The following is a 13614-nucleotide window of genomic DNA, read 5'->3' on the forward strand; positions in this document are numbered from 1 at the left end:
TGCCGCGGGCTTTGCTTAGCCCGGCGCCCAGAGCCGGGCTGCCGGCTTCCGCGTTCAGTTTTCCGACTAGTTTCTGAATTTTTTATTTTCAGCCAAATGCAGCACTCGGGAGTCTGTGTTTCGCTGAAAAACAGTAAAACAAGCACTCCAGTTAAGGGGATGTTGTAGTTTGACTTTATTTACGTTTTCAAATCCACATCGACTGCCTGAACTAAGAATGCACCAGTTGCAAGGAGAACTTGTGAAAACATAACCTATATTCATATCAGCCTAACTTAAATGTGGTTTTAAAACGGGGCTTCAGTATATAATGCCACTTTATGAACTTTGTTAGTCAATGTTCAAAATTTAAATTTAGAGATGTGTGTTATCGTTGTTATTATTGAGCCAGATGCCATGTGTAAGTTTCCCTCTTCTTTATTTGTTTTTCTTTTCCTCCTAAACAAGATATAATTAGCTATGATAATATTCTAATTATGTAGATCATCCCACCAAGGTCAGTAATGTTACTTAGTGTTTCTCATTACTGAAAATTTTCACTTCCTACTAATTACATGAGTCCTATAAGGAGTTGAGAGCTTTTTTTATCTTTACACGCTGCCTTTGACATTCCTTCAGTGTTTTCACGGCAGAGGTAGTTCAGGCTTGTACCATCCTTTTTCCACTGTCAGCTGTCGTCTTGTGATAGCTGGCCTCTAGCTGAGAACCTGCCGATAATCTCCTTTCTTTCCTAATGAGAGATGGTCAAGTGCTCCATGTAGTCAAACCTTTCATCATTATGTCAGCTGTATTCCTAGCTGTCAGTCTTTAAAATTTGGTAGCTTCCTTTATTTGGACTATAGGACTATAAGATCTCCAAAGTACACTTGGATGTTCTTGAGTTTTGGTTTAAAAAAGCCTCTAGAATTGAACAGATCCTTGCAGTCCTGCCCAATCTTGCAGTTACATCTCTTAATTAGGTCGAAGAAAGGCAGCATGACGTGCCACGCTGAGTTTTCTGCCTGTGCTGTTTAAATCGTTACGAAATGGTTCTGAACACTTAGGAAAACTGAAAATCTTTTCATCTTTTCATGAGCAACCTTCACACTGAGTAGCCTCATCTAATACATCTTAAGTAGCTTTCTATTTCCTCCAGAGACAGTTGATAGCATGTTCTTTGAATATCTGATAACCTGATACTTCTAACAGTGTTGAATTCCCTTTTTCCATTCAGGCCCAAGTTTCCAGTGTGTTTCTTTAGTTTCTGCTTTCTCCAGTTTACTAACAAGAGATTCTCCTTCTTGTAGTATCTGTAGCATTGATTTCTAGAACTAATTTTCACAAGTGTTCTCATGAAAGGAATGTTGAAACTTCATTTCAGATAGCTACGCTCTTCACTTCAGCCACAGACTTACACTTGAGAATATTGAGAATGTTTTCAAAATACTGGAAGGACTTCAGGCGGGTCATAGTAATTGTTCTGTAATCCTCTGCACCTGCCAGCTGGTTTAGGTATCTTTCTATAACAAGAAGAGAGCAATGCTTTTATAAACCTCTAATTTTTTGTCTAGTTAGCAATTTACTGTTATGTTGAATGTCGCCGCTGAGCTTCACACCTTCCCTAAGGCGTGGGTCTGGCTTCCACCCTGTGGGTAACGGGCTTTCACCAGACCCTTTGGTGATCAGAGGAGAACTGAGACAGCAAAAAGCAAACTACAAAAATCCTATTTTAAACTTTTTTTTGCTAGTTCAGCTCAAGGAACTGGCCTGCTCTGGGTCATGTAAGTGTAAGCCTCAACACAACAGAGGTGTGCTGGGATGCACTGACAGTAACTCCAATTTCAGTTATTTTAGGCTAAACTGGATCTTTTCCTTAAGAGAAATCCATTGAAACTTCAAACACAGACTGAAAAAAAAGTAGGTCTGAACTGTGTATCAGAAGACACAGGTGTAAATTGTAGGATAATTTTAGTGGTGTACAGAGTTGTTATGCCCTAGCTCTAATGTAGCAGGTCATCTCCTACCCAGCAGCTTTTACTTCCCTTGTTCTGGTTCTGATGCTTATCTGAGCACAAAGTCAGTTTAACTTGCTGATCTGACAAAAAACTAACCCCGTCAAAAAGAAAAAGGTGCAAATAGCTTTCTGCTTGTTCAGTGAGTTTAACAGGCTTAATGGGGTGATGTTGTGAGCATCAGTAACAACTCAGAGGAAGCAATAGCAGCTTGTGGAGGAGGAAACAGTGGAAACAGGTCTTGTCCTTCCCTCATGGTGTCTGGTGGTGAGGATTAGATGCTTCAGAACACACCATCTCACTTTCAGTAATATTTTTGTAATCTGGAACAAATCAAAGCTCTGATATTCTTTCACTTGAAATAAGAAACTGTGTTCTAAAGAAAATTACAAATTTCTAAAAATCACAATTTTTTTAAATAATTAGGAAACCTATTTCATCAGTGTTTCACTGATATATATTAATTATCCATTTTTGTAGCATGAAATCTTCAGGAAGATCATAGTTCTTTTCAACCCTGCTTTTTATACTTGCAGTGACAAGCTTCTGGCAGATACAGTGGTACAAGCCTTTCAGTCAGGAATACAAAAACTAACTTTTATGACTGTAGTGGCAGATGCACTTGTCCTTGTTTTTCTTTTGTCATGACTACATAGAAATTTAAATATAATTCTGAGCCAGTAAACCTAAATAGCATTCCTGTCAGCCAGTGTCTGTGTGATACTTCAGACACCTGCCAGAAAACAAATGTTATCTGTAGCTTTTAGTAGTTTTAAGATTCCTGTTTGACAGAAAGTGGTGGTAGTGCTTACTGGCTCAATTTCAGCTGGGGTCACTTCAGCTGCAGACTACATCATCTTTCAGATGGTTTGTTACTTCTGCTTGTTAGTTGCTTTATGTTTTACTATGATTATTTTGCTATAGAGAGAGAATTATTTCTTTTCAAGTGTTAACTGTGAGTGCATCAGTACTGGAGGAAAATGGATCTGCATACAAAAATCCCTAAATGAGCTTGACAGCTTGTTTAGGATTAAGGCATAATTTTCATGGAACAAGTTTAGATTAAGGCAGTTTACACAGCTGACTTGAGGCACTTAAATTGAATGGTGGACAGGACGAAAACAGAGCGCTTTGCTGAGGGTGGCAGTTATGAAAGAAATGCTAGGAAGCAGTATGTAGGTGAGGTTAGCAGGGGTGGGAAAGCAGGAACAAGAAAATTATCTCCTTTAAGGAATATGCCTAATGGTTGTGTTGTGACATCTTCTGATGCCATCCCCCTCTTTTGTTTTGTTAGGTTGTTGCTGACAGTGAAAGACTTCCTCTTAAAGCTGTTTAAATGAGAATGTCCCTGGCACAAAGAGTCCTACTGACATGGCTTTTTACGTTACTCTTCCTGATCATGCTGGTGCTAAAGTTGGATGAGAAAGCGCCATGGAACTGGTTCCTCATTTTTATTCCAGTCTGGATATTTGATACTATTCTTCTAGTTATGTTAATTGTAAAAATGGCTGGACGTTGCAAGTCTGGCTTCGACCCCCGCAATGGCTCCCAAAACATCAAGAAAAAAGCCTGGTATCTCATTGCAATGCTACTTAAATTAGCCTTCTGCCTTGCCCTCTGTGCTAAACTGCAGCGATTTACTACAATGAAGCTGGCCTATGTGTTTATCCCTTTGTGGGCCTTGCTTATTGGGGGTATGGTTGAACTTGGATATAATATCTTCTATGTACGAAGAGACTAAGCTATACTATGTAGTTTTCAGCACTAAGATTGGCACCAAATTACTGGACTATTACAGTTTTGCCACAAAGCTGATTTCCAAATTAGAAGGCCAAACAAGAAATCAATCAAGCTGGAGACTTTATCTAAACCAGGCTGAAGACTGAAAGTAGACTTGTTCCATTTTTTTTTATTTTAAAACTGTCGCATATGCTCTTGTAAATAAAAGTATTTGTTCAACATAAGATGTTCTATTATGATTATTATTAGTTACATGGAATAAGAAACGGGCTTTTTGCATGCAGGTAGAAGGTCTTCTCAAAGGAACCACAAATGTTCTGCCCCAGGGTATTCAGCACATTGGGTAATCCTTGGAAAGAGGACTTAAATTTTCTACTACTTATGCTGTCACTCAAGAAATAACCAATTAACAGTAATTTCTATAATGTGCTACATTTGCTTTAAGAATTGGTAACAATTGATAGCTGCTAAGTAAGAGCAAAAAAGGAATAAAATGACTTAGCGTTTTCTTTTGACAGTGAGAATCCACTTCCAGACTGAAAGACTAAAAATGAACACTCTTTTAAAGCTGTGGAAACTGACAATAACCAGTATGTTTACCTAGGGCAAAAAGGTGGTAGCTGAGCTGTGCCAGCAGTCCAAGAGCCAGAGAAGAGGGAGACAATAGAGATTACCTTTCCAAGTGAGAAATCACCAGTGCTGTAGAAGACTGAAGCTATGGGGCGAGTTCAGTAACGCATCTGTACCTGCAAGAAGTGGTACGTTAACACGGAAGATGTTTTTTAATGCTGTAGTATGTTAAATCTCTGTGGGTAAACCCTTGGCTTTATGGAGCACTGGCAAACTCGGGTGTGAGGAAATAAATGCAGTGAATGGGACTGCTGGCAGAGCTGGAGCCACGAGCATACACTGTGGACTGGAAGTGCTCTTGCAGGAGCTATGCGAAGACCCCGTTCAAATACAAAAGTTGATGAGGACATTATTCACATGCATACTGAAGACACCGATCCATTTACAGTTTGTAGGTATAAAAGAATGTCTGGTGAATGAAAAGAACCCAGGAAAAACAGTCTAAGGTAACAGGAGGTGACTAAAGTGTCTGAGGAATAAAATTTTAATTATGTATATTCAGCTGTACTTTTCTGTAAATGAAACCCAAAACTTCCTGAAGCATTTGGATGCTCAATCCCCCAGAGGTAGGTATAAATACATGGGAACCATATTGTTGGAGACTGCTGAAAGGGTTTTATCTAAGAAAAGAGCCTGTTCCATTATAGGGACATGGATCTCAATTCAGAACATGAACTAACAAATGATCTTTAGAAAGCATTTAGGTTATGTCTGCTTCAGAGTGGCTACCTCTCCTACTTTGCTAAAGGAGAAACCAAGGAGTGACCAAAAAAACCCCCTTGCCAATCATCAGCTGTTGTTAAAAATGCAAAATATTTATAACCCCTTTAATAAAAATAATGTATCAGCTTTTACTAAGCAAATCCATGTTCTTGGCCCCGGTTTATAAGCATCACATAATTTATGGGGAGCTGAAATTGCCATTTAGAAATCTCTTTTCCTTCAGTGCCTGTGGGGCACAATGCTGTGTGGGAAGTGTACCTATGTCCTACTTGGTTCTGAAAAATACTTCATGGAAGGACCTTGCCCTGTGTGTGTTTGAGAGACTCCCTGCCCACTCATACGAGGCTCCTGTGAAGAACCGGCTTGCTTCACCATTTTTGCAGTTTTTCTAGTTAAAATGGTGCTTGTGATGAGAATTAGCTGGGGTGAGGGAGAAGAGTATTCACCTTGGTTCATGCTGTTGGGCCTGCTGAATGTAAGAAATGCAGGAGCCATGTGCTATATGTAAGTGTATGTGCATGTATGTATATATAGCATAGAGAATATGCTTAATCTGTACATCCAATTAAGGTCTCTTAAGCAGTTCTGACCCTAGTCTTTCTCCAGCTGACAATTATCACAGAATAAAAAGCAAAAAAGCCTTATTCACACAATGCCAAAACACCCTGTGCTGCCCAGGAGAGCAGAACAGCTTTCCTCACTCAAGCCAATGATGTTAACAGATTGTTATAACTTAACACAACAAATGATGGAAGAATAAGAACTAGTCTCGTTAGGACTTGGTGTATTATTAGCAAGATGGTCCACAAATGGTGACTCTGTGCCCTTAATAGACCCCTTCTATTCCACAGATGTAACAATTATCTGAAAGTCTGGCATCTCTAATTAACTAGAATCAAACACAGTTGTTCCAAATCTCCTTTTAATTGCTGCCTCTAATGCAATAGAAAAAGATCAACAATTTCAGCATTTTGGATGTGGGTTTTCTGCTTCCCCCTCCCCGCCTTTTTTTTGTTGTTGCTGTTAAAGGTTTACAAACCTTGAAATGACAGTGATTTTGAAAGCTGAAGCAGATGTTTCTTTGCGTCCTGCAGAAGACACACAAATTGATTTCTTTTAGTACAACACGGTTTTAGGACACAGCCATCTGGAAGCGCTCAAATTTGTTTGCAAGTTCCTAGTGCTTACAGAGATACTTTGGTAAGAGGAATATCCCTTTTGACTTCCTATTTTGTATCAGATCTAACTGACCTAAGCTGTGCTGACACCTCTGAACACTCAGTCTCGCTTTTTTGGGGGTATCAGAACTTCATTCAAAAGGATTTATGGAACAAAGGTCGCTGTTGCCCACTGTGACCTTTCCAGAAGCTGTTGCAGGAATTGCCTCTGTTCCCCGTCAGCCTGTTCTCAAAGGCACTGGCCACAGCTTTGAAAGGGCAGGAGTTCTCCTCCCACTTGTTCTTAAATTTATGGACTGATCTTCATTAAACAGAACCAAGTGAGTGAAAAGCAGATCTGATGAAGCTGGCGGGGAAAAGGGGCAGTTGATGCTGAGGCGGCTCATACAGATTTCCAAGAAATGGGCAGAGGGCAACGATGATGCGAATACCCAGCGCCCTGGAGAACACCATGTCTCCCTTCGCGGCTGCAGCCGACACGGGCTGTGGAGGAGAGAACTTTGCCTTCAGCGGCTTCATTTTAAAATGCACTTCAAAAGCTTGCTGTTCTGAAATGAAACTGGAAGTACTTATCATATAGTGATGATATATATAATATATTACACACATGATACATATATTGATTATATATGTCGTATATGGAGATATATATTCTACATCATTTATTTCTCTTCAAGTCATTTATACAAGCTCGAACACTTCAGCATGCATTCATTGTAGGTGAGTTTCTGCTTTTCTCCTATTAAGGAAAATACTCAATGCACATGTATGAAAGGTCACAAAACTAAAAGTTTTCCATTACCTATTCATACTGCTTTTCTTGATTTGTCACCATCTTAGACTACCATCCACCTTTCTGTTCTTTCTATACTTGAAAAATACAATTGTGTGACACACTCATCCCCACCTTCAACAAACTTCAACCTGAATGCTCTAAGAGCGTCTGTACACACACCCAAAGTGTACTGCTGGGCATGGGTGACAACATTAAAACAATAAGCTAGCACAGGACTAAGTTTCACAGCTATTTAAGAGATGCACAGTACTACAGAAACAAAATGCTCACGTAACCTCATGGAAATTTTCACATTTGCCCAGTTTAAAAATTGGGTGACACAAAGATATTCATGAAAGTGAAATTCATGAGACTCCCAGAAACTCAGAATTCTAACATTAGGTGTTACCTGTTTTCACACCACTGTATTTTGGGAACAGATAACATTACCTTTCACTGATAAAGCTCCTGAATAACTGCGTTGCATCATTAGAAATAAGTTCTTTGAATTTATTAGCACAGAAAGCATAGCATTGTCAGGTAACACATCACACTTTTTTTTTTTTAATTAAGGTTGAGGCAAAAATAACTCCACTGAGTTGGAAAAAAGAGCGTTTCTACCTTTTCATTGCACCTTTATTGTTTTAAGGTTTGGATGGAGTTAGTCTCCCATATGAGCCTTTCAGACCTGAACAAGGCCTGGCTATCAACTTGCTCCTGCAAAGCATCAGGCTTTGAGGACTAAGGCAATTAGAGGAGTTGCTGTAGTTGGGCCACTAGAGTACTATTCAATACTAATTCAATGTTTTCTCCTTGTACTGAAGTTGGATAAAGAGTAGAGAAATCTGCAACTCAGTAATGCTATTTCCTTCTCTCTGCCTTTTCTAACAAAGCCAACATCACAAGTAGGGAAACGTAAGAAAAGTCTTCATACAGTGCAGAATGACAGCATAAGAGCAAGAAATCGGGAAGAAATGAGAACCCAAGCTTAGTTTATCTGTGCTAGTTTTTATCTCAGTGTGCCTTCTGAAGTTTATAAATCGCTGCTAAAACATGGGGTTTAGTCAAAGAATTTAATGTCCGAGATGAACAAAAGTTCTCAACTGCATTGATTAGACAAGCAAGTAACTGCGCGTTACTGCATGCTTAGGATATAGCTTTAGCAATCCTGACTTAACATTAACCTTGAACAGACAGGTCTAATTCTCAAGGTTGTCTTCTTGAGACACTTAGGGAACAGCTTTCTCTGCTAACTGCCCTGTTTCCTCTCAATACAACCAGATACAAAAACTGCCATAAAAATCATCATCCTTAAAACACAGGCCTAAGCTCTGCCAAACACTGCACTTTCATTCAGGTGGACTGGAAATTAATTGGTAAAAGAAAACATCAAAATAGTTATTGAAAAATAAAACTTGATAAAAACAGAAGTTTAAACTGCTGTTTTAATCAATGCTTGTATCAGATTATCATAACTGTACACCAAATATTAAAGGACTGTTAGGACTAACGCCCTCATCAGCAGGCTCATCCATCAGCATGCCCAGAACATGAGGAGATCAATGTTTAGCTGGCACTCAAGGACAGCACGGCTCCAAAGCAGAGGCAATATTAGCACAGAGAAAAAACAGTGGTTAGAATATAATACACTAAATTTGCAAAGTCAGTATCCCTGATGATTCTAATGGAAATAGCAACCTGGATACTGTGAAGTTAATCACCACTTCTGAAGAGAACACAAAAGTCATTTGCATTGCTAAAAGAAATGAAGTGACTGATAGGAATCAGTTTCCCAAATTTTCCCACATATGCTGCAAATTCAGTGGGATCTGCGCAAAATATCAGCATCGCCTGTTACACAGTTTTTAAAGTGCTTTTCATACATTTGAGAAAGTAATGAAGTATCAGTTGAAGACAGTGACTCACAATCAAAGAAAACATTCTCAACAGCGTCATTCACAGCAAAGCACAGAGCAGTGAAAATATCTCCTTTCCAACTCGTACACATTCACAGGAAGGTAAGGGCACGGGTCTGTGTAAAGAGAGGGTTCCCTGCTTCTCTGACCATCAGAAAATGAGCAAAACTACACTTGAGAAGCCTGCAAAGTTCTTGTCCCTCTTGCTCAGAGCTAGTACAGTTCTCACCCTGGTAGGGTCAGGTGGTAGTCTACTATCGCACAACAGTTTATTTTGCCAGTGAGCATGGAGAAAACATGGATTTATTTCAATCAATTCAGCATCCTTATTCACATGCAGCTATTAGAAAACAGTCATTTTGATCAATGAATACCAGTCTTGTGTCTCTTGGAAGACTTGTTCAATTTTCCAAATCTGTAATGTTCGTATCTGTTTCACAGCATTCTACTATTTTATGTTTCCGTCTCCTACATCATTTGCAATGCCAACTTATTTACTGTGCACATGTAAATCTGCTTAAAAATCAATTTTATTTATCATCACGGAATTCTTTCACAGATGAATACTTAAATCATCACCCTCTGAAATAATACTTTATTTCTAATACTAGATAGAATTAATATTTCAGTTAAAGTAGTATTGAAATATCCACTATAGTAACAAGGAAGGGAAAATCTGCATGCCAGCAGCACCTGTAATGAAAATGCTGTTCCAGAGTCAATTTGCAGGCATTTGGAGGGGTGGGGGATGACACAACACTGAGTAACACTCGTATGTAACACATGAAGTCAGTCGCCAGTGAAATGCAAAAGATCCAGTAATTTTTTTTTTTTTAAGTAGCTACCATCTTGAAAGCTATTGGTAGTGACAGTAACAATGCAATTCTTTGCTACCCACAAATATGGTACCAATATCTAGGAAAACATGTCTAAATTTCTGCACATCATGTCATAACTGGAACACCACTGCAAACGCACAGATGTCAATACCACTGCGGTACAGGCAATAGGCCTTCAGCAGATTTTTCCAATCTGCGGAAGAACAAGGGCCAAGAGAGACAACTAAAACACTGGAGATTTCAGCCAAAATAACAGAAAGATTTACATGTAACTGAAATCCAGGGAGGGGGGAAAAAGCAATAAGCAAAGACTAGTTTCAGTACATCAGAAGGCAATGAAAGATTTATTGCTGAAGCCGAAGTCTGAATGTGAAGTTGTATGCGGCATGAATAAAGGGTTATAGCATAGGACCACCTGAAAGCAAAGCAAGACCTTTGTCAGACTAATGAACAATTTGGGAGCTGAAATTCTCAGAAAAGGTACTCCCCTCTTAAAAAGCAACTGCATCAAAATAAATACACTACAGGTAGAGGACAAAAACTTTTTTCTTTTTTTTCCTTTTTTAAAAAGCAAAGTCAGAAGTACACACTAATACAGCCAGTCAACCCAGACTGCTTACACCTTTGATTACAAAGGGAGCTCTGAGAGCCGTTGGTAATCTTGGTATTGTTCATATTCTATCTGCAAGGAATTCCATCTAAAAATGAAAATCTAGTCTGTCTCAAAAAATCAAAAATAAAGGATGCATAAAAATTGCAAAAACTGCCACTTTTATTTTTACTCTCTTGAAATTCTGAAAGTGATAAAAAAAGAAAAAGAATGGTTTGAAGATGTAGGCAGTTTAGAAGCAAAATTTCAGAACCAAGACATACCTGAGTGGAAGTTTGAGGCCGTACCAGCCAAGACCACTGAGCAGGTCTCCAAAGGGAAACAAAGTTCTAGTCTGCAGTATAAAGTCATGTTTGGTAAACCATTTTCAAAGATTTATTTTTTCAGTCTGGACAGGGCCTATGATGCAGAAAGTTGTTTGCTCTCAAGGGGGATGTATACACTTTACTAAAATCTGACAGATTTTAAAAAAAAATTAAAAATTACTTGAACCAGAATATAGCATTACCATACGGATGACCAGCATACAAGTAAGTTTTGGGTTTGGTTTTTTTTTTTTTTTTTTTTTTAAAGTAAATAGATTGTGGTGGTAGTTTTGTTGGTTTTTTGGGTTTTTTTTTTAAAAAGCAGTTATCAGGCAAGGCTGGTTTTGATAAAGCTGTACGCTTCTGCTGACCTACCACCTGCAGCTCTACTCTTTTACTGTTCTCCAATGGCTGGCACAAAGACCAGGAATGGAAGGCTACATAATTGTGTACAGATGTTCATAAAGCCATAGAGATTATGGGTGGATGTTTCCAGATAATCCAGAAATCACAAAGGAAGCTGAGACCACATTTCTACTATCAGGAAGGCTCAAATTCTTACATGAACCAATTAATTTTCAAATCAAAATCTGCTAGAGTAATATCTTAACATGTCACACGTGAATCATTTGCTCATGGCATGAGGGGAAAGCAAGATCCCTGAGGCTGCAAAACTGGTAGTAATCTCTTAGCAATCATTAAAGAAAATAGCAGTAAGACTTAGGGACATATTAGCCAAACCCAAGAGATTCACATTTCTATTGCTTCTCTAATACGTAATTATGGCTATGTAGGAGTAATGTTTAGCAATTCAAATATTGATTTAATTAATAATTCCTTGACAGACCTATTTTAGATTTTAAAAAATCAGGGCACTCATCTGTTAAATGGCTGGTTTTAGTGCCAGGTGTAAAGTACACTGTAACTTTTTGAGTTTTAACAACCTATAAGCAAAAAATGTTGGCAACAAAAGGGCCTCAGGTACTTGATTTAGACATCACCTGGAAATCATATTGTTCTATTGCTGCAAACGAAGCCAAAGTGATCACTAAGTGCATCAAAGGTTATAAACTGGGTACATAGGGACAAACAGCTTTCAGAAAGTTATAGGGAAAAATACAAAAAAAAAAAAAAAGAAATCAGAGATACAGAGGGCTTTGGAAAAAACAGCAGGCCCAGGATCTTATGGTTTAAATACTTTGCTGAAGGACAGGCTGTAGGGCAGTTTACTGCTATTTGTAGCTACCTGAAAAAGAAGTATCATTCAGATGTGTTTGAACTATACAGTAATATGTTACACAAAGAATTAAATACATTAAATGACAGAGTTTTTGTCATTGCCACATCAGATGCTAGCTAGCCTTGAAATCCTCTTCCCTCAGAACACGGCTTAAGAGAATTCAAGCATTCCATAGGTGGGGAGAGAGGAGAAGAGTTAACGTGGACACCACTGTTATTTTCTTAATGAAATAACTCTTGCTTCCAAACTGGGACTCATGAGGAATCTTCCTAACTAGACACATTGGCAACTATCTTTCTTGCCTGGCGCTATCAGCATAAGGAACAATTCAAGTCCAACTGTGTCTGTGAATTACAGGTCACTGCTAAAGTTGAGGCCTTTATAGCTTGATAAGTAACCATTTAAATATCTTCCGTTTTAATTTTAGTCAGGTAACTGATTTAAGTTGGGAGGGGTGGTTGTTTGAGGGTTTTTTTAATGTGAAATGGAACTGCCTTAACTGTGGCTTGAGCAGGGGGAAGAGGCAAGAGTAGAAAGGAGTTTGCTCCCTTGCGCCAGCTCACCTGGAGATGGACACAGTTACCAGTAGCCCTCCTGGAGCCCCACTGTCCTCCACACCAGGGGAAGGTTTGCCTCTCTGTTCCACGTTAACGCCTGACAGCAGGAGTTTGGGGAGTGCCTTTAATGAGCAACTGTAAGGAATCCTGTGAGGGGAGGGCTGACTTTGCATTCTGACTGATCTCAACGTACAAAGAATGCCTCAGCTCTGCCTCAGTTTGCTACAGCTCCTCACCCCACAACGGCGTAAGGGCATCCTATGCATTAGTGCAGGTAGAAACATAACCATCTGGATAGGCAGTTTAACTGAATTACTTTTTGCGGACCCAAAAATAAAACCAATCTGTTATTATGAACCTTTATTAAGCGGCTCACATTTCAGTATAAATCACACTAAAAAGATTTTTAAAAAAGATATTTACACTACAGTGCTGACACATTTAAAATGAAAAAATTGGTATAAATAAGCTCTATGGAAAAGCCTGGAATTGTCAAAAAGAATTCTGGCTCATCTTACAAAAAATATATATGTTAAATGTCAGCTCTACTCTAAAACCTACAACTCAAAATTATTTAAAGACTTCTTTATGTTAAACCTGCAGTGTTTACAGTGCATCTGGCCCTAAGTGCTTTGATACTTCACAGTTATGGACAGGCACTGAGGAATGTTACAAAGCTACATAACTATTTTCTGTAACAGATGCGAAGGCAAGTCACAAACTTGCCTCACAGAATTTATGAATCTTTACATTATTACATCATTAAGTTTAAAAAGGAATTTAAAACCATATATACAAATTTAGCACAAAAAATCATCCTCTCTTTGTCCATGCAGTTTTGGATATGATGAACTATGTTGTCTCGTATCATCTGGATGTATGTGACCTCCAGGGCATAACTTGCCTTGTAAGTCCTTGTTGCCAGGTTCAGATTTAGAATCCATTTCCAACTTAAATGCCGTCAATTCAACGTGATCCAATCTAGTCTGAACATTCTGGCCCCCGACGTCATTAGGTGCCACTGTCTTTTCAGCAAGATCAACATTCATGGGTTCTTCTTTTATTCGGTGAGATGCAAGAGGTTCATGTTTTATGGGCATAAATTCCTGC

At 38.7% G+C, this 13614-nt stretch overlaps 1 protein-coding gene across 1 annotated transcript; it reads left to right on the forward strand.

The window, feature by feature from the left end:
* The first annotated feature begins 3294 nt into the window (after window positions 1-3294).
* On the forward strand, window positions 3295-3732 carry TMEM60 (transmembrane protein 60). Its single transcript, XM_010288404.1, has one exon. It carries the CDS (start codon window positions 3328-3330, stop codon window positions 3730-3732), a length of 405 nt encoding a protein of 134 aa, XP_010286706.1. The 5' UTR covers window positions 3295-3327.
* Window positions 3733-13614: the final 9882 nt, after the last annotated feature.

The sequence above is a fragment of the Phaethon lepturus genome, unplaced genomic scaffold (assembly GCF_000687285.1).
Source record: "Phaethon lepturus isolate BGI_N335 unplaced genomic scaffold, ASM68728v1 scaffold53155, whole genome shotgun sequence".
Lineage (NCBI taxonomy): Eukaryota > Metazoa > Chordata > Aves > Phaethontiformes > Phaethontidae > Phaethon > Phaethon lepturus.